The sequence below is a fragment of the Arvicanthis niloticus genome, chromosome 17, assembly GCF_011762505.2.
Source record: "Arvicanthis niloticus isolate mArvNil1 chromosome 17, mArvNil1.pat.X, whole genome shotgun sequence".
Taxonomy (NCBI): domain Eukaryota; kingdom Metazoa; phylum Chordata; class Mammalia; order Rodentia; family Muridae; genus Arvicanthis; species Arvicanthis niloticus.
Genome location: NC_047674.1, coordinates 19,902,955 through 19,925,671, shown reverse-complemented (window position 1 = coordinate 19,925,671; position 22,717 = coordinate 19,902,955). Strand labels below are relative to the sequence as shown.

Below are 22,717 nucleotides of genomic sequence, written 5' to 3'. Positions count from 1 at the left end.
ATTCTAAATAGTGAGAGTTATTTGTAAATGACCTGAGGTCACAATTGAAATTATCAGCCCATGGACAAAATCTTCATTGATTCACAAGAAGAATAAATTAAAACACATAGGAACATCATAAACAAACTACTGAAAATCAAAAATTAGGAGAAAATATTAAAAGGATTCAAGGTCTATTAAATCATATAAATGTAAATGGACTAATTCTCTAAAATAAAAAGAACGAGATTCTTAGACTGCATCAAAAAGAGCAAATACTATGTGTTCTCTAGAAGAACCTACTATCAAAATACAAACACATAAATTTGAAGGCAAAAAGTGTAAAAACATTACAAATAGATTTCAGTTGAGCCACATAACAAGATCTTATTTCATCAAAAAATGTATTAGACATGAAAAGAATTCTTAATATGAAAAGCAGGCAACTCATCAGGAATATCTACCTATAACAAAATGTATAGGTATCTAATTAAGACAGTTTCAAACACATAGAGAAATAAACTGCCAGAAAACATACAAAAAAGACTCCATAGTGCTTAATGAAGCAAATTGATAAAAATCAATGAGTATATATATTTGAATAAGACATTCCTTTCATAACACTGCATATAAGTTGCTCATTTCAGTAAGTATGAAAAATCATTACACAAAATCAATATTTATTCATTACTTTAAAACAGAAAAAAACTTCAGAAAAGTAAAATAGAAGTTCATTTCCTCTGTAATTATGTGGCATGTACAAAAACTTATAGACAGCAACATATCTAGCAGTATAGTAATGAATACCCCCTACTGTAAAGAACAAAGGTAGGATTCTACCCTCTTTACCTACATTCAACATTTCACTATATGCAAAAGGCAAGTAGAAGCTTAAAGCACAAAAAGAAAACTATGACTCTATTATTTAGCAACCTGTGCTTTTATTTTAAAAAACCAAAGGAGTTTATAATAAAAATTAAAAAAAAAAAAATTGAGCAATGAGTAAAAATAGCAAACTATCAAGATAAGCCAATATACAAAAAAAAATTGAATTTTTGTTCACTAGCAATAAAAGAAACTAAAAATAATTTTAAATGGCATTTACAATAATATTATCAGTAAAACAGAAAAGGTTGGAGAAATCACTCAGTGATTAAGAATACTTGCTGCTCTTGTGGGAAACTAGAGTTTTCTTCCCAGAACCCAAATGACAGTTCACAGCCATCTGTAACTGCAATTCCAAGGGATCTGACATCCTCTTCAGGCTTCTGTACAGGCCTGATCATACATACATACAGGCAAAACACCCATGGAAATAAAATGAAAATAAATGTTTTTAAAACACAAAACAGGGGCTGGTGAGATGGCTCAGCAGTTAAGAACACCGACTCCTCTTCAGGAGGTCATGAGTTCAAGTCCCAGCAACCACATGGTGGCTCACAACCATCCATAATGAGATCTGATGCCCTCATATGGGTGTCTGAAGACAGCTACAGTGTACTTTGGGTCAGAGTGAGCAGGGCTGGAGCAAGCAGAGCCCAAAGACAGCAGGGCGTCCAAGTGAGTAGGGACAGAGCAAGAGGGAGAAGGGAAGGAGAAAAACACACACACACACACACACACACACAAAACAATAAAACAGAAGTGGATTTAATAAGAGAGATTCAAGAAATCATCACTGAAACTATAAAATATTACTTAAATTTTAAAATACCTAAATAAAATGAATAGCTACACCATGTTCATGGATTTGAAATACCACATCTCATAAAGATGTAAATTGTCCCAAACTCCTTTACTATAAGTTATTTAAGCTATCCACTATTTGAAATGCAATTAAATCCTCACTGAAAATCAGGAAGCAGAGAGGTACTGATATCAGTGCTCAACAGGTTCTCTGGCTTCCTTCCTCTTTTCATTTAGATTGAATTCTCAGCCCATGTTTAGGGTGGATCTTCCCTCCTCACACTTACTGTAGCATGTGTGTGTCCACATACATGCACAAAATGAATAATTTTTAAAAATAATGAAAAACTAGGCACAGGACAATACATGAAATACAGCTTTGTGGAGTGGTGTGACATCAATATGTATAAAAATAACTAGTAAACTGTAGTGACACTGAGCACTCCACAGCACCTCATTCACTGCACTATGTTTAGGTGTGGCTCTCTGGGTTAGTCACCCTCTACTGTAAAAAATGAAGCTTCTCTGATGGGGTTTGACAAATGAACTCATCTACAAGTATAACAATAAGTTACTAGGAGTTGATTTTATAATATGTCCCTATAGAAGAATAGTACTAGGTTCTCCCCTAGGACCTAGAACCTGTCTACCCACAGGCTCTTGACCCAGATGATGGTGCCAGGCATAGGCATCTTGTGGAGCAGACCTCCTTAATCCAATCAGAAAATGGTTGATACTCTCATGACATTCATCCTATTATTGTATCAGTAGGTCTTTACTTCCAGGCTGGTCCTTATTGTAGTTGTCAGGGTTCACAGCTGAATAAGATTAGCAATAACTTTTCTCCTCCAGCAATATGCAGAGCCCCATCCAGCACTAGGAAAGCTATCCAGTAGGAATAAAGCTTAGGTTCAATATCAGATTGATCCTTCCATGTTCTGTGATTTAAGTATGTGCTGTCTTCAGCAATAGGGTCTTACCATTAAGTTCTGTGATCTCTATATTACAGCCCTTCCTTCTAAGGCTCAGGAATAATTGGGGAAGAGGAGACCGAGACTGTAAGGGCTGGAGGTGGTAGATGACTACAACAAAGCAAGGTTTTCCAGGCACAACAGGGAAGTTGCATATATGAACTACAGTGGTGTGAGACAACATGCCTAAGACCTGTGCAACCTCAGGCCAGACAAAATCCCTGTACTGAGGGAAGGGCTGGTCATAAAATCACACCCTTGACGGATGACAGCTGACAGGCAGAAGTGAATTTGTTTTCTTTCAATGTGGTTAGTTTTCCCAGGTCAATCCACACACCCAAGATGATACAGGGAACACTAGCCGAGCTCAAAGGATGTATAAAAATAGAACAAAAACCTGGGTGTGTATAGAATGGGGTGGATATGGGGTGGGGGGAGTTTGGAGAAGGTAAATATGACCAAAATATAATGTATGGAATTCTCAAAGAATTAAAAAAAACTTAGAAGTAGCAATTCTGAAATAACCAAAGATTAATAAACTGTATGAGACCAAAAATACAGTCCCAACCAGGAGGTGGTGACTGTCTCCTTAGAAAAAAACAAATCTCCTTAGAGACAAGAAATGAAAAATTAATTGATAGAATCAACCACGGTAGAATGAGTACAGCATCCCCTCTTCATGCAATAGGCGGTTTCAAGCATTCAGACTTCAGGCAGCGGACATCAGGGCGCTGGAAAGAAAACGAAATAGCTCCAGAGGAAAACTCAATCCCAAGTGTATGAAAGCAATGTCACCAGGCAAGTGGTTTTGAAGGACATTTGCAAAAGAATAAAATGCAAGAAAAAAGAGATGGATTCCAGGGTTAAATGGACGGTAAACAAGAGAGACCTGCGGAAGAAACCTGTCAGGGAATGGAGGCTGGCTAAAGGCTAACACAACAAAACAAACAAGCTGTAACTTATCCAGTTGACTCTGCCTTCGTATTTTGCATTTGAACCAATATTGGCATGAATGTCTGCTGAATATGCATTATGCAAATACAAAGAAAACACCCTTGAGATACACACATTATGAAAAGAAGGTATTTAAGACCAAAAGAAATCATTTGGGGGATATTTTAAACTGCAAGACAACTAAAGTCATTCTGTGTACTGTCAGAGACACATTTGCAATAGTAACAAGAGTATATGACATAAAGCAATGTTGGCACCCGGGCTGCTAGAAGAAAGGGAACTCACATGAAGGCAGTGATGTCTGTAAGTCTGTGATGCTTAACTCTGATTGTGCAGCCTTTGCGAATGGTTCAAGCCACACCTGGGAGTCTAATCTTTCCTTTGTGAAACCCCACTTCCAGCCCACCAACCAGTGGGTCCTGTAGCTCCCATTGCTTAAACACATCTGAATTTAAGTACTTTGTCTCTGCTCCCTGGCTATCACCCCAAAGTCATGATTATTTTTTTCTCTGACACAAGTTTCCTCCAGTAAGAGCCCCTGGTCTAGCTTAACCCTATGACCAATTCCCCATGATGCATGAGACAAACTTTCATAAAAATGTCAAGTTATCATGATGGCTTCCAATCATCTCTAGAGTATCAAACCTCCTCTTATGGGCAGCATGACCTGTGTGCGCTAACTCTGCCATCTAATCCAATACTTCATTCTCTTGCATCTGGCCCCAATGGCACCCATACAAGGTTCCAGAAATAGTTCAGCACGCATGCTACCTTTCCAGAAGTTCTTGCTAGTTCTCTCTCTCTCTCTCTCTCTCTCTCTCTCTCTCTCTCTCTCTCTCTCTCTCTCTCTCTCTCTCCCCTTTTCCTCCCTCCCACTCACTCTGCAGTAAGCCCATGTTTGTGTGGATGTGCCCACACATGTGTGTATTTTATGTGCCTAAAGATCAGAGGTCAACACTACGTGTCTTCTCTAGCTCTCTACTGAATTTTTTGAGACAGAGTATCTTACTAAACCAGGAGCTCATCCATTCAGTCAATCTGGCTGGCCAACAAGCTCTAAGGATCTGCCTGCCTCCATCACACCCTACCCCTGGCATTGGGTAGGTAACAGATGCTCATTAAAGTATTCAGCTGTTACACATGTGTGGGACCATGAAAGGATAGCTTGGTTTCTGGTAGAGCACTGGCTAGAGATGGCCAGAGACCCTGCAAGGAACGACATACACTTCGCCACACTCCCAGACTCCAGGCTCCTGACACATGGCCAAAGACCTCCATTGATCCCGCCTTTCAGTCACATAGGGCAATGCCCCTACAGCCCCTCCCAAAGAGAGGTTTGTGTCACCTAGCACAGGTACAGGCCTCAGGGCCTTGAGAGATCTCCATATCAATAAGATACCTAAAGGCCAGAGGGCGTAGCCAATTAAGCATTCCTTCCCAGACCCTCCTCCCTTCTCCCTCCCTATCTAACTCATGTCTCCCCTGAGAATGAGGGGGGGAGGGTACAGCTCATCCACTTTCCACCATGACAACAAACCTTTTAGAACCATGGGCTTCCTCATGTTTTGGGGCCCCATCGTAGGGAACCATGGAGAAGGCCTTTAACTACCTAGCCACTGCTTAATCTCCCACTGTAAGACTTCTCTACGTTCTCTACGTTCCGCTGTGAAGGCTTCCAACTCAAGCAAGCTAGCCGACCCAGCCAAGTGGGTCCCAGTAACCAAGAGTCTCCCACCCGTGGGGTACCATCAGAGCTCTCCCTCTCGTCCCTCTTGGCTGTGGGCCAGTCCAGTCCTTATGTCCTCCATCTCAGTTCTTCCGCAGCTCCCAGCAGTGTCTGGGAGCTCAAAGTCTCCTGGTCAGCCATTTTGGCCCAGAGACCCCCCACTCAGGAGCTCCACCCCTGGGGGACTTCAGGCTGAGACATCTCCACACCCAGACGGAACCCCACGGCTTCTCAGCCCAGCATCTGCCCAGCGCCACATGGAGTGAACTCAGTCAAATTCCCCGCGCCTCTACCTCTCTGATACATGGGATCCACAACTCCGCCCAACAGGACCCACGCCCATGCGCAGGCTACAGCCCCCCCCCCCACACACACACACATGAATAGCTGTGAATCCATAACTAGAATTCTCATGCTTGCCTGGCTTGTACTTTACTGACTGAGTCATCTTCCCACCTTCTTTGTGGTTCCATCCTTGGCTCACACATTAGACATGCTTCCCCTGATGACTCTAATCTCATAGAATTCCTATTGTAATACCTGACTTGCTACCTTCATAACATTTTTATCATTAGAAATGGCATAGCTGTGTATCGGCTCATCTACCATCTGTTTTCCTGCCGTCAGTGAGACCATGGCCTTTCTGAAGGAGAACTAATGTTGGCTCTGCTTATTTCTGAGTCCCAGCAGCCACAGTACTTGAGTTATTGGAGGCACTGAGTAAAACTGTGTGGAGTGACTGAGTGCATGACCGAACAGATGGAGAAGAGAATATATCCTAATAGAATCATTACACAATAGAGGAGTCAGAGAAACAAAACTGGTAAATATGGGTTGGGTTTTAGAGATGGCACTGAGGAAACAGGAAAAGGATGAGTGTTAGTCATCAGATATTGTGATTACAGATGGATAAATGAATGACCATGGAATCAAATCAAGGGTATAGAGTTAGTTTAGTTCTGAGTGTGCTCCGGATGGTACAGCAGAGTAAGGAGGAGGTTCACTTCAGAGCTCATTCCTTAGGAAGGGCATCCAGAATTCGTGGAAATGCTGGGCAATACTGCACTGTTTCTTCCCACAGGTGCTGGAATGATTCTGCCATAGATGGAGGGTTGGAGAGACAACACAAGTTGTGGTTATTGGGTTGGTATATAGCACCAGCAATGAATCAGAAGAAGAAAGAGCTGGGTTTTGTGATGGGCTCTAAAGAAAGCCTAAGTTTTGGCTCAGGAGACAAGGTAGAGGAACAATGGGGGACTCAGAGATGGGATTTTGAGTAATGCATATGGAAACATTAATTGCAAGCATATTTGCTCTCCCTCTAAGAAAGCAGACCATTGTGTGGGATAAAGAGAAGTGGGAGTATCTAGAAAAATCAGCTACAAAGCTATCAGGTGTAAGAGATCCCATAAGGCTACAGTTAAAATGTGACTTTTGGCCCTGGGTGTGAAGGTAGACACTGACATTCTGAAAGCCTGAGGCAGGACAGCCAGTCACTTGAATGTGAGACCAGTTTAACAACATGGAAAAACTTCTGATAAATAAGTAGGTAGGTAAATGATAGATAGATAGATAGATAGATAGATAGATAGATAGATAGATAGATAGACAAACAACCACAACTCTAAGATCCTATTTCAGTTTTTTAAAAAATGATATTACAATGATTCTTTAAAGACATCCACCTAAAATCTAAAATGATTGTCTTTTGGGGTTAGAATTACAGGACACTTTTCTTTGAGCTTGCTTGAATATAGGTGTTTTTGGTAATTCTGGATAAATGCCTTAAACTATTTAAAATTCTATATAATATCTTCAGCTATCCTAGAAAAGCAGACTGTGGTCAGATGCAATGTAAATGATCCGTGGCTTGGCAGTCCCAGATGGCTGTCTGAGGTCACTGTGACCAGAACAGACTTGACTTTTAAAATAATGCATTCCCCATACAAATTAAATTACAATCATATATTAATGGGGAAATTCAAAAGGAGAGCAGCAAGGAAAACAGAATAGCTTGTCTCAATAAAAAAGCAGCTTAGGAGACGTGGAAGTATAAATCAACCTGGCGTTATGTCACAAGAGATGAAATTAGGTCAAAAACCAAGACCTGGTTTACCAAAAACTAATGAATTGAACATTGTTTTACTTGGCCATGCTTTTTACTTGGTCATCTATATCTTAGGTCGGGTCTCTGTGTCCTACCTGAAGAAGCTTGTATGACTCAGAGCCCAATCCAGACCCTTGAGACCACATCCTTGCACCACAGGACAGAATCTCTCCCTCCACACTAATCACTTGAGTTGGCCCCGCCTACTCCATTGCCATACTCTACAGGAGAATGGGTACTAAGAAATAAATCTTGCTTTTGAAAAAAAAAAAAACATAAAATTATTCTTACTTTCTATGTTATGGGTTAGCTATGTTTTTAGTGCAAAGGACCTTTGCATCTCACTGAGAAAACAGTGGTGTTCATGTTCTTCTGATGGGACCATCAGCAATCGCAGGCTGTGAATTCCAGACCAAAACCGAAGGGCAACAATCTCAAGGCTTGGGAAACCAAGACAAAGCCAGAAGAATTTGGAGCACAGTCAAATGTAGACCGGTAGCCAGCGTGAGGTGTGTTGAATTTGAATATTTTGACCTTAAGGGTAGCCACAGTTGTGACTGTCACCGGGAACTAAGACAAGCATCGAAGGCATTCCCTGTGTCTTATGGAGCCTGGGGAAGGACCTCAGGACAACACAGCATGCAGAGGGATCAACAGTCTTGGAAAAGAAGAAAGGTAGGGACGGATAGTCTGTTTGCATCTCTGGAGCACCCTGAAGCCTGGATGGAGTACTGGAAGCAGCCAATGAGATCCAAACTCTTCTCTGCTGTCCCTGAACTTGCAAGTCCAGCCAGGAAGGGGTACCTGTTTGCTTCACTGAATGTTGGTTAATCCATCTCTGTAACATGGAGCTTCCTCCTCGGGATAAACTGATTGTTGGGACAGTTTGAAGACATTCATTCATTCAGTCTGTCAGTCAGTCAGTCAGTCAGTCAATCAACAGATGTCTCACATGTCTATAAGAACTAGAAGCTCTAAAGGAAACAAACCCAGTAAGTATCACAGCCCTCAAAGGGTTTGGATTTCCCCTGATGGAACATGGATATGTACCAGCCATCATCACAAAAGACAATGTATTTAGAGAGGATGTAATGTTCGTGATCCATAGATGACTGACAACACAGGCTAGAATATCCTGTGGCCTGTGGGCATGTCTGTGAGGAATTGTCTTTTGATAATTGATGGGAGGGAAATTCGGCCCAATGTGGGTGGCACCAGTCCCTGGTTTGGGTCCTGCACTGTGCACTAAGCATGCACACATCCATTGCTCTCTGCTCTCTACTGTATATATAATGTGGCTTACTGTTTCAAGTTCTCATGGCCTTGACTTTTTAGGAGGTAAAACGAACCCTTTTGCCTTCTCCCCTAAGTCAGGATATCTTATCACAGCAACAGCCATGAAACTGGGACATAACACAAGAAGAACATGGATGTCAGAGTCAAATATGGGCTTTATATCCTGAGTCCACCAGGACCAGAAAACCACAGAATTCGTCTCAAAGTGGTACAATAACATCTACCCTGTCTACTCATTGTGGGAACTTAAAAGATACCTTTTAATAACTTACTCTGTTAGATACTCTTCCAAGCCGTGCAGACTCATGGCTTGTTTAATTATTGGAACAACCCTGTTAGGTAGCTCCTACCCTTACTGGGGCCTAAGGATTTTATGCAACTTTCCCAAGGTCACCTAGAAGCAAGTGATGAACACAGATTCAATCTCATGTAGCAGCAGCGATTTGAGCCTCAGCTTTTAACTGCCAGGTTATGCTGAATCAATAACCTTAAAGGACAAGCGTGCTGCTCAAGACACAGTACACACTCTACAAATGGCAGGCAGCATATGATTGCTATGGTTACTGCAGATGCTGTGGTTTCACTATGAGCCACACAAGAAAAACAAGAGACAGGACACAACCCTGAATATATATTTGAGACTGCAATATGATTATAATATCACTTCCTTCCCACTCCTCCCTCTAGACACTCTCATATTCCCCTCCTTGCTCTTTCAAAAGCATGGCCTGTTTTTACATTAATTACTACATGCATGTATGTATATGTGCATATGTGTTTTTTACATATAACCTGCTCAGTCTGTATCATGTTACTAGCATAATATTTTCAGGGATGAACATTTGGTATTGAACATTGCTATTGGTGTGCTCCTTCAGGAGGATTATGTCTCCTGTTCTCAGGATTCCTTAGTTGCCTGTAGTTCTTCGTGTGGCGTTAAGAGTGCAGACCTGAAGAAACCTTCAGAAATTGAATTAATTTGTATACACTAGGCAAATCCATATCCCCACTCGCAGTTTTATGTATATGTATATGGCTCACATGTATGTATGTGTACATACATGTGTTCACACGTGTGGGAACACAACATGCATATGCAGGAATGCCTAGGCGTATGTAGAGAGGCAGGCTGACTTTAGGGGTATTCTTCAGTTGCTCTCCACCTTATGTATTGAGCAGGATCTCTTGAGTTAACCCAGAGATTGCCTGTACAGCCAGTCTAGCTATCTAACTTGCTCAGGGGAACCTTCTGTTTCCGCCTTCCAGGTGCTATAACTACAAGTGGGTGACCAATCCCATCCTACATCTACATGGGTTCTGGGCATCCCAATCTTTCTTGCACTGCCAGCGTTTTAACTACTGAGTCATCTTTCTCAGCCCCTATCCACCTTTTTTTGGAAAAAAAAAGAAAAAGAAAAACATAAAGAGCATCATTCACTCATTCACTCATTCACAAGATGGTAAGTCCAGGCTGCCACGTGTCAGTTTGAAGCTGCCCATTGGCATGGATTTCTCAGTGAAAAGGAGAGGTGACCATGAGAGACAGGACACAGCTACTCACTAAATACCCGCTCAGCTGTTGTCCTCAAAGATAATGGCGGGGTGGCAAACAAACCTCTCTGCAGTATTTCTATTCAAATAATTTCAGAGACACTGAACTGTATACAGATGGAGAGGAAAGGAAAGGAATTTTTTTAAAAATGAGAAGTCTATAATAAAAAGAAGATTTAAAAATATGGACAAAACATAGAAGTCAAACATCGCTCACACTTAGCAAGCTCACAGAATGCCCTGTTCTGTTACTAAGGGTGAAACTCTACACTAGTTGGAAGCCAAGGGTCTAGGCTGCTAAGGTTCCTAAGTGGAATGGTGGCTCAAGGATCCTGCCAAATAGGAGAGGAAGAAGTGCATGTATTCTAGCCTGTTAGGTTTGTGAGAACATGCTGTAAGTTCTTATATAAATACACAAACTTTATGTGGTCCTAAGAGAATGCTTTCACCAGTCAGTCCATTATCCACATCAGAATACTGCAACAGCAGCCCCGCTCCCAGAGTGGTGTGATACCTAAACACACATTAGATGATATGTCTAGTTTCTGAGCAGGGCATATTACCTCAGATGTCACTTCTGCAGCATGTGTTATGAGCATCTGTAAACCCTTTACAGTGCAGAGATTTCGCACTGGAACTGGAGTTGGACAAAGGGGTTTATGTAGCTAGAGTACTCGGGGGTGTAAAATTTAGGAAAACAAAACAGTTTCCCATGAAGCGTGTTGCAAGACCTCTAGGGAAATAGAATAGACCCCAGCCTCCTTCTAGTGATGCTTAAGACTTTTCTCTATGACCATTACTAAAACAAAACATATCTGTATATTTATCAAGGGGCTCTTAAAATGATATGTTGAAATCAAAGACATTTAGAAATAAGGTCTCTTAAAGATAGCATCTAGACTGTATTTGCAAATGTGCTTAGACATTATGCACATACTGGAAAGCTGGTATGCACTGATAGGGTATACATAATCAAAAACCTTAAGAATTAAAATTCACGAAGCTTATAATTTAAAGATCTCAATGTTCTGAACAAAATATGAGACATTCTCATGGGAAGAATATATAAATAACCAGAAACCTTCAGAGTTAAAATGCATCTAGTTTCAAGTTAAAGGATCTCAAAGTTCTGAACCAAACATAAAATTACACTGAAAGGAAGTCACAAAGCCACAGGCTAAAATACCAGACTTTCTTCCTTGTCTCTGCCATTGTTACCACTCAATAAAATAATAATAAAAAATGAATGACTACTTTTACTTTTACAGTCCCTATTATAATCAGAACAAGTAATATTTTTAAAATATGGAACTAGAGAAGGGTAAATAGAAATTAAAACCAGAATTCAGAAGCTGAAGAGATGGTTCATTGTTTTAGAGCTTGTACAAAGAATGTAAGTTCCCGACAAACCCACATTGGGCAGCTCACAACTAACTACAATTCCAGCTCTGGAGATCTGCTGCCCTCTTCTGGCCTCCTTGCATATCTGCACTCTCAAGTATATACACAAAATTTAAAATAAATACATATATTTAAAAAGGGAATTCAGTGATGAAAGACCAACATCTTAGTGTCAGAGATCATCACACACACTGGGAAAGACAGTGATTCTGACATCAAGAAGGATGATGTCCAGGATGGGTATGACCCTCATGCCTCACTGGACAACAATAGGAGGACTGGAGCCATTACAAGGTCCCTTTTAATTACTGGAGGTCAGGCCTCTATCCCTGCCTTCACAAGATTAGAATCTCCAAGGCTCTTCTCTACTTGGGGAAGGGAAGAGATGTCAGGGGCAGCCCTGCTTATACACGGAAGGCCTAAAATAAGCCATAGTCCCAAATCAGCAATAGGCCTGACATACACACCTGCTAACACAAAGTCTTGGGTCTCTGTGGAAAAAACACTGAAACAGATAGCTATAAGCTATTGTAAACAGGCAGCTTTGGTGGAAATTTACCAGCCTGAGTAGTCATAGACCTTGTACATAGGCAGCCTTGGCGGATAGTACCAAATTAGATAAGGACAAGTGAATCATAGGCAGAGTCATAGTGACCTGTCCCCTGAACCTTTACCCAGCTGATACCCTGTTCTGGAAGATATCTGTACTCCCCCTGAACATCTACATTCCTGTGTCATCCCCTTCCCCACATCCTGCCTTTTTTGTGTTTATAACCACTGTGTAAAAAAGTAAAAATTACGATTTGATAAAGAAAAAAAAGATGCTAAGGGGTGCTCACCTGCATTTTGGACATTCTATGATCTGACTCGTAACATTTCCTGCTTGATGTGGTCAACTAATAATTTTTGTTGTGAGTAAAGTATTATGAGTGTTTAAAAAAAAAAAAAAAAGTTGAGAAATGGACTTGGGCTTCCAGCCAAGGTGAAATAGCAGAAACTGAATTCTCTCTGCTATCTGAAATAAATAAAATGTATAAAGCATAGCTTTTCAAGAAAAAAAAAAAAAGCATGATGTCAAAGAAACAGCTCCTAAGATGGAGTTCATCCCCTGAATGCCCTCTCTATATCAGATGGAAAAAGAGCCTTTAAGGCGAAAGGATGAAGAAGACAATATGGGAAAACTATTAGGCACTGATAAAAGCCCTGCACACAGGGAAACACTGCTCTCTACAGCTTTCTCGCCTGAAAAAGACTGCTATGAGCAGATTCTATGATTTATAACGCAAAAATTAAAAATAAACTACAAACGACAAAAAAGAGAGGAATCTCCTTTTCCAGACTTAAGAATTGAAATAGCAGAGAAGTACAGAAGACTTAAAACCCAACAAACTGCATTCACTTTACTCATGCTTATGGTGACAAAGACAGTCATGAAAGATGAGCGCCAGCAACAGGCTGCACGTACAGACTCATAGCAGCTGTCACAGAAAGCACAAGACCCATGTAAACCCAAGCGAGACCAAATCCCAGCATGGAAAATGGAGGTCAACACAAAAGCCTACCCTTAGCCACAGAGCTATTGGCAATTCTTAGCGGCTTGGAGACAGAAAGCCAGTTTTCTCTGAGAGTGGAGTTACTGAACTGATCACACTTCAGTGAAAAGCCACACATCTGAGAATATTTGGACAACACAAACTGGTCTTGATGATTTTTGTTTTGTTTGGTTGGTTTTTAAGAGCTTACAGTTGAGTGGATGGGGAAGGGGGCATAGATCTGGGAAGAGATGGGGGCACGTGGATATGATTAAAATACATTGTACTAAGTTCTCAAGGAACCAATAAAAAATAAAAATAGTAAGTGTCACAGGTGCTGGAGATGTAGTTCAGTCAGTAGCTTGTTCCTGTGTGCACGAAACCCTGTCTTCAATCTCCAGCACTACATGAACCAGAAGATGATGGACATGGGCAACCCCTCACTCAGGGGGTAGAATCAGGGGGTTCAGAGGTCCAGAGATATCCTCAACTCCATAAAAAACTCAAGGTCATCCTGTTGAGATATATATATATATATCATAGATCTTTTTTAAAGAGTTTATTCAGGGATGGTTAAAGTGGATTAAAGACCAGTGATGACCAGCCACCTTGGTTCATTTATGGCTGTGTGACCAGAGCCAAGCTATTTGCCCTCTTTCCATTCTGTTGAATAAAAATATTATTAGACTGAGCTTCGTGAAATCATTGCAAGGATCAAACTGATGAACAAAGTGTTTAGCATCTGAGTGTTCTCTTATATGAGTGATTCATTTACCAACTATTAACCTCTGGTTTACAAGAACCACAATCCACAGCTGGGGTTGTTTGAGTCTTGGGGGCAATAAGAGAAATAAATTTCCTACTCTCAGGGCCTAAAAGGGAGGAGAAAAAAAATCAACATCAATATACAAAAGACAAAGTAGAAAGGAAGGGGAAAGGTGTAAGGATAATCTTCTGTGTACTGTGTGGAAAAATTACCTATCAATAAAAAGCTAGTGGCCAATAAGCCCAGGCAAGATTAGGAGGCGGGACTTCCGGTTGAAACAGAATCAGGCAGGAGGAGAATTTTCCTACTGAGGTTGTAGCAGACATCAAATTAGAATAAATGGGATATTAAGTTAAAAGTTAGTCAGGGAACCAGCCTAGCTTATGGCCTTGGAATTTATTAATAATTTTAAGCCTCTGAGGGTTATTTGAAACTAGGGCATGGGTGAAAAGCCTGCAGTTATAAGAAAGTCATGGGCTGGCTTAGAATTCCAGAACGTTTCATGCTTTAAGACACTTCTCAGAATTGCTTTAGTGTAGAGCTAGTATGAGAAGAATCCTGGAGGCACAAGCTCTTCTCAATGGGGAAAATGTTCTACAAATTCAGTTACCCTAAGAAGGAAGACAGACATAAAAAGGATAAAACTGTGCCCTTTTAAGGAAAATGAATGCAGCCAGGCATCATCATGTTAAGAAAAATAAGCCAGATACAGATGAACAAATATCATTTTCTCTCATACAAAGAATATCAATAGGTAGACAGACAGATGATAGATGATTGATAGATTATATAGGTGATAGATAGATAGATAGATAGATAGATAGATAGATAGATAGATCAATGCCATCAAAGCAGAAGGGAAACTAATAATTTTGGAGTTAGGTGGGCAGTAGAAAGGAGAGATGGATAAGGAAATATATGTAAAACACAATGACTCTGTGTGTGTGTGTGTGTGTGTGTGTGTGTGTGTGTGTGTGTGTGACACTTAAAAAACTCAATAGAAGGACTGTTAAATAAAAGCTTTTTAAATGCCTTTTTAAATGCTCATCACCAGCTACAAAGATTCCAGACCTTCCCAATGCCATCTCAATCTTCAATGGAGAGAGACTGCTGAATAGAAAGATTTCTGGAATACTCACTCTCATCCTTTCAATGCTTGGGTACCACAGTCTCCACAGCATGGAACAGGATTGGAACATGGGATAAGGAAGCATTCTAGGCCTAGTACCTAGGGATTAGTATACTGTAGGCCAATGGCTCTTACTTACTTAGCTAATTCTTCCTTGGTAGTATCTCACTGGTGTGAACCACGGGTCCCTGAAACGCAAGCTTTATAAAACCATGTCTCCATTTCTGTTTCCATTAAAGAGTACAACCAACTAGAATGTGGTGGAAGCCACATATCTCCATTTCACTGGCCCCTGCCCTCCATGTCAGTCCTTCTCAAGAGCCCCTGTCTTTTTCTCTGAAATTCTCTCACCCATATCAGCTTCTTGCTTCTTTCCAGAGTCTGGTCTTCAATTCCAGGAAGCCAATTGCTTCCTGAGTTTCGGTGACAATCCCTAGACCTTTCTCCTTATCTTCACTCTCATCTCTCTCCAATTACGCTCAATACTGTCCCAGAATGAAATGATCAAATTGTTTGGTTTAAATTTGCCAGCGGTTTAACGGCAATTAGTGATGAAACATTGACAAAAACACCAGTCTTCCTTGAGATCATATCCAGCTGCTGTACTGAGCACTTTTAATCTGCATCCGATTTTAACAAAAACAGGAGCTATCTTGCATCCTTGTACTTACCCTGTATAGCACACATCATCAGCTCGTAGATGAGATCCTGAGGCTGTGAACGGCAAAGCTACTTGTTCATGGAAGAGCTGGACTCGAACCCTAAGACTCAACTTCCCTCTACTCCAGAATGGATGAGTAGTGTCTCATTTGCAGCCCAGCAACCTTGCCCCACCCCCTTTTCAACCAACTGCCTCTAAGCCCTCATCTCAGCATCACTTCTGCCCTCAGGCCCTCAGTGAACTAGACTGTACCCAGGAGGAGCCCTATCAGCTTCTCCAGCCATCACAGTCTACTACCTAGCACAGCACCTGATGTGCAGCAAGTACTCAGAAAAGTCTGCCAAGAAGGAATGAAAGCTAGTGAAACCAGCTCAAGTTCTGCCTCCTTGAGCCTCTGGAGTTTTGTTGGACCTTTCTGGTAAATATCAAAGAAATAATAAAGTGCTTTTGACTAAACTCTTTTGCAAAAAAAAAAGAACACTCGGATCCATAATATCTCTGAACCCTGACTTTGACTGAAGGAAAAAGTCTGGAAGAAGTAGGTGGCAACTGACCTATCCCACGTGTGACAAAGCTTTGGGAAACTGCAGAGAATTTGCAGGCAAGTAACAATTGTACATCTTGCTTGGCCATCAGCCCTGGTGTGCCTCCAAGTTTTCCCTCTTTGTCTGCACTGCCAAAGAAAGATAGGAGACAGGGCGTTCTAAAAGAGCAGGTTCACAGAGTGCATGGTACCCATACACTAGGGGAACCATATGCATCCCCAACACACAAAATTGGGGTTGGGGTGAAACTCAGCCATCCTGCTCATGCTCCCTCCTGGATGAGCAGGAATTAAACCCAAGTGCAGCTAAGTGGAACCCCAGTATTGGAAGGAGGGTCAGGCTCTTGGCTGTAGTGAGAAGTTTAGTAGGTTTCTTTAAAAACCCAGATATGTTATGTGACTATGTTTTTGTTTTAATCCCAGGTGAGGGATAAGAGCTTGCTTCACAGCGGGTGACTATTTGTCTTGTCACTAGGAAGGGCATGATTATTTTGCCCAGCTGTAGATATTTTACTTTTGGAATTCTGGAAACTTTCAGGAGGGTATAAACATGAGAGCCTCAAAAGGGGCCAGAGGCATGCTTCGAGGAGTCCGGTTCCTGTTGTTGCTGTTTGTCAAGTGGACATGAGCAAAGAGACAAGAAGTTGGAGATATTCTGACAATGAAGATTGGACTTGGCCCTAAGCAGCAAGAACTAGCCTAAAAAGGTCAACCCCTCCCACTTTCACCTCTAACCTTCTCTCTCCTCTACCTAGTGTGTGGCGAGGAGTGGGGGTGGTGGAAGGGATTAGGGTGGAATGAAGTTGGAACTGTGGTAGATAAATAGAACCCAATAAAGTAGCCCCCAAAAGGGGTGCCAACATTTGGCCGGGGACACCTGAGGATGATATGACGTGTTGAGATGTCGATGTCTCTGCAGGATCTATGTTTAACCTCCACAGAGTATGACACTCTACATAGTTTCCTGTGCTGTGTCTGTGAATCAGGAGCCCACTTGACAGTTTTAGGCAAGGAAAAGCTACCACTGCGCTGTTCTTACACCATTAAGGATTTGCAGTAATCCCTTCACAGCAGAAAGGGGAACAAACCTTTCCTCAATGCCAAGAAACTCCTCAATTCCTCTGCCTCCGATTGGATTGCCTGCCTGGTTTGTTTTTGCCCTTCTTAACAGTAAACCATCTGTTCAAATAAAAACAGCCCCAAAAATCAGACTATGCAGGTGGCTTGATTTTTCTAAGATAGAAAGTTGCTGTAAAGCATAAGGAAGGCAAACTTTATGTTGGATGTTTTTAATGTGAATCTGTATGGGAACTAAAACATAGAGATCTTGGGTGGAGTTTCACTATCAGGCTCAAGTGGAGTTTCGTTCTATTTTATTATAATCCATTATATATGTCAAAATCACCTAAGTGTCTGGGTTGCATATAGTATTCAAATGTAGTGGTAAAGAGAAGTCATGTGGGACACAGCAATGCATGCCTACAATCTCAGCATTCAAGAGGTACAGGCAGAAAGATCCAGAATTTAAAGTCATATTCAACTATATAAAAAGTTCTAGGCCAGCCTGGCCTACATAAGACCATTTCTCAATAAGTTTAAAAAAAAAAGTGAGGGGATCATCTTATGGTTTTGTGATAGATAAATAGATAGATAGATAGATAGATAGATACATACATACATACATACATATATATATATGATATATGTATAGATAGATGACAAATAAGATTCTCTTGTGTGAAGTACCAAAGAGATCAAAAGAGTTTATGACTTATAGTGAAAAATGAAACGCTTCCCAAGAATATTGAATGGCATCTTACCTTCCAGACACTGGCAGGTGAACCCGCTGAGGCTAGACACACATGTGGCTCCATTTCTGCATGGGTCTAGGACACAGTAATCAATCTTGGACTGGCAAAGCTCTCCAGTATAACCTGCAGAAAAAGAAGATGAACATTGTCCAAGACCTGATATTCCAAAACGACCAGAGCCACCATCAAATTAAGAAACTCAACCAGAACCCACCCTTGGAAGCAGCCACCTTGCATAAAGAGTGTATTAGAGACTCCTTGATCCCCTGTAGTTTTATAACCAGAAACTACCATAACATTAGAAATATAGTTCAAAATTCACTCACTTTAAAAACTGTTTTCTCCTACATTAGCTCTGAATTTTATACATTGGAAGTTTCAGCTGAGATTAAATTCCACTGTCCCTAGGATAGTGTGTCTGTCATCGAGTGCCCTTGGACTGAGATGCCAGCTACCTTCCCAGAGCCACCACCATACCTCTATATAAGAGGTATTAAATATTTTAGTGGATAATATTCAGAACTATAATCAGATATGTGTTAACTCTGAGCCCTGTGCTCTCATTTTAAAGACTAAAAGATATTATTCTTGATACTTATTTGAGTCATAAATCCAGCGCTGCCTTTCCCATGAAGCCAGCCCCCAAGTAATCTTGTGGGATAGTAACATAATCACAGGCAAACAGTGGGAAAATCGGGCTGTAAATCTCCTGGAACACCTTGGGCAGCCTGAAGGCTTTAAATAAATCCCAGATTTTTAATTCACTTTTAAAACAAAGCCCTCTGGGGAGACAAGATTAAAGAAAATAGCACACTAAAATGGTCCTTACGTTAGAGTGGGTGATGCATAAGAAAAAATATGGAAAATACAAGATATAAAATAAATTAATTTTTTAAAAAAAGGTGCCCTCAGTTGTGATATTTGAGTGACAGGACCACTGGATAGTCTGGAGAAAATACCTGTTGTAAATTTTAATCAGACAAATTTTCTACACAATTATAACCATACAGTAGTATTTTGTAAGTTGCCAAAGTTTTAACTGCACAAAAACTTGCCTTTCTGGATTATTGGTTTTGAAAGGCTTTCCTTAGCACACACAGCTGAAACTTGCAAAACTCCATGAATGAGAGATGAACTGTCTGAGACCCAGTTATCTGCCAAGTTCGTGTGGATTACAGACAGTGAATGGAGGCCACCATCTCAGCATCTCCAGCCATCTTTCTGGCTTACTTCCAAACAAGCCAAGGCATTTCCAATTAGTAAAAGGTATGGGAGTGAGGCCAGCCTGTGGACTAAAATCCCAACACGAAGACGAGAAGCTGCTTCAGAATCCCTAAAGGAATCTTTCAGTATGACATCATAGCAAAAATGTATCTTCAAATGAAAGCTCTAGATTCAACACGTGAGTCAATATGCTTGCAAGTGGAATGCTGAGAACATTGGGCTAAAAATGGTATGTTCATATATGTTCACTATGATGGCTTTCTGTTGGATGGGAAGGTGTCCTAGGACTCAGAGACCCAGGAACCACAAAGCTCTGAAGGCTGAAGATATCCTAATGGAAGGGCACCCGGAGACACGAGGGCCCAGAAACCACACAGTTTTGAGATGGGACAATGTCCCAATGGAAGGGCATCCTGAGACACCAGAGCCCAGGAACCACACAGCTCTAAGAGGAAGCCTCTTCAGCAGAGGTGTTGCAGTTCCCAGGGGAGGGTATCCCCAGATGAGCTCAGGGGCTCAGGAGCCTCAGTCCTGTTCCTTCTCTTCTTCCCTTCTTCTCATCATTGCTGCTTGTCTTCTTCCAATGAGAGAGTCACACCATGCAGCAAATCTCATGAAAGAGATTTATTTATTTATTTATTTATTAATTTATTTATTTATTTATTGGAGAGTCCAGTGGTGGTCTACACTCCCAGGATGGAGCAGACAGCAACAGGGATTTAGTTAGACAAAGCACAGTGCTTATATAGGGGTTCTTGGGTAGGTGGGGGGGGGGAAGGGGGAGAAGCTTTCTAGGGTGAAGATTTCCAGAGTGAGGATTGCTGGGATTTCAAGTTCTGAGCTGTGGGAGCTCAGGGATTAGTGGACTTTCCTGTACAGGCATTGGTGTGTTTTTGAGCTCAGGAGTCAGTGAGTATTCCTATTCCTATTGGTGGCTTTTGTTCAGACTTTTCACCTAAAATTAGCATAATCTTGGGAGGGGCCTGGAGATGACCTTATGACAGGCAGGGAGGTCTGGAGGAAGGGCCTGGCTGCTGGAGCCCTCAGTGGGTAGGGGAACCTGACCACTTTCCTGCCTTGAGGGTTTTCAAAGTTTACAAAGGGAGTCCACAGCTGGGAAGACTTTCCCTGCCTCCTAAGTGGGCTGAATAACCAACACACTAGTTAATCACACACACAGTCCTGTCTCCTAGTCCATCCCTTTCCTTTTATAAATAAGGGAGTTGAGGGTTAGAAAGACTAAATCAAATGCACAGTCACGGGGGATTCAAACTCCTGGGGCTCAAACCCTTAAACTCAGCTATGCCTGTTAGTAAGCAACCTAGACAGAAAATAGAATATCTTAGCTCCCACCTGTATTAGGAGGCTGAGGCAGAAGGATCTCAAATCCCAGGCCAAAAGGAAGACATTAGCCAGGTGGTGGTAGCGCATGCCTTTACTCACATCACTTGAGAGGCAGAGGCAAACAGATCTCTTGAGTTTGAGGCTAGCCTGATCTACAGAGTCAATTCCAAGATCTCAGCGCTACACAGAGAAACACTGTCTTGGAAAGACTTAAATAAATAAATAAATAAATAAATAAATAAATAAATAAGATAGAAGAGTATTTTTATGACCATTTCAAACATAAATATGAAGAGATTAAGATCTAACCTGCCACCCTTGTCATCTAGCCTTAAATGCCATTAACATTTCTATATATCGTCATCTGGTTTTCTGGTAGCTTCTTGATAAGGATTTCTTAAAACAAATTGCACTTCTAAAAATATTTCATTATTTGTTCTTTTCGAAAGGGATTGTTTTTAAATATTGATTTTAATGTTCTCTCTAATTAATGTGTAGCTCATTTATAAATTTAGACATTTTAAATCTTTTTATTAACATATATTAACTATACACAATAGATTTCATAACATCTTTATATCTGCTTCCATGTTGACCATATTCACCCCATTATTCTCGTCTCCTTCCCACTTCCAATGATTTCATTTTTGTTTTAATGTATGTATTTATTTATGTATTTATGTATTAATTTATGTATTAATATCAAATTTTTATCTTTTAAGAACTGCAGTTGTGTGAAAATATACAAATATCCCCATACACTTCTTTTCCCAGACCTAAAGATTTGAAGCTGTGAGTGAATCTGAAGTCCTGTTTGGCATGTCAATTCTGTACATAGGTTTTACATAAGTAAACAATCAAAGAAGTTAATTCACATTTTAATGTGCTGGGTGTTGGGGCTGACATAGTGACTTGGGGGTCCCATGGGCATTGAGTGGGTAACTGCAGAAATTCTACATCACTTCAGAAGGTATGGTAGGATCAATATGCCAAATCTCATATGCCAAGATCAATATGGCTCCCTAGTGAGAAAGGTCCTGTCTTGGGTAAACATTGCCTCATTATTTTCTTCCCCTTGTGCTTTAAAGTCTTTGCAAACTTTGAAAGCACAAGAAACAGTGAAGTCTGATTGAAAAGACTCTGGGTAAGCAGAGCAACTGGTAATCTATGAGTCTCCTGGCATGCCTATGTCTCTCTAATTTCTACAAATGAAGACCAATAATGGAGGCCTCTGTTGGGGGAGGCAGGTAAAGAGGAGGCACAGAGAGGCTGGCTAGGATTGCAAGGTTATAGGACACAGAGCATGCCTGGCAATACTAGAAACAAACAGTAACCACTAGAATCCAAGGACTGCTAGCACCGTAGTAACTATAGCCAATATCCATCCATGTATGTGCAGAGTGGTATTGATGCCCGTCCACACCAGACTGCCATGGGGAGCCAAGAATTATTGTTGGCTTCCTGTGAGTTACTATGGAATGACTACTACATCATTCTCATTAGCTGACAACTCTCTTCTTCCAGCTCTGGAAGAAGGGAGGCGAAGCACAAAGAACCACAAGCATGAATTCAGGAGCTCTCAACCATTAGCAAGACATTTCTTGGGCCTTCAAAGACTAGCAACCTGATAGAAATTGCTAACCATACCACACACACACACACATACACACACACACACACACACATATATATTTATGTGCATATATATATATATATATATATATATATATATATATATATGTACATATATATATATATGATTCTGGGGACTGGATACCTAAGACTGACCCTAATCACCCTTCTCTGAGCCTTCTTTTTTTTTTTTCATTTACATGTCTTTTGTTTGTTTGTTCTGTTTTTTTTTTAATCTCATATCCAGACAGGCAAGAGTCAATAAGCAGTTGACAGGAATTTGAATGGAACAAAATATTAAAATCTCTTTGTCTGAGTTTTATATCCTGCTGAAAGTAGGTCAGTCTCTTCTTTAGAGAAGCATGCCAAACAGTCACGGCATTTTCTGGGCCTGTTACAGTGG

At 40.9% G+C, this 22,717-nt stretch overlaps 1 protein-coding gene across 1 annotated transcript in view; it reads right to left on the bottom strand.

Annotated features, from left to right (window-relative positions):
- The window catches only part of Dner (delta/notch like EGF repeat containing), a 294,143-nt gene that overhangs the window by 81,089 nt on the left and 190,337 nt on the right, over nt 1-22,717 (bottom strand). Inside the window, exon 7 of the mRNA XM_034521799.1 lies at nt 18,124-18,237. Coding sequence (XP_034377690.1) covers nt 18,124-18,237 — 114 coding nt within the window. The remainder of the gene's footprint in view (nt 1-18,123; nt 18,238-22,717) is intronic.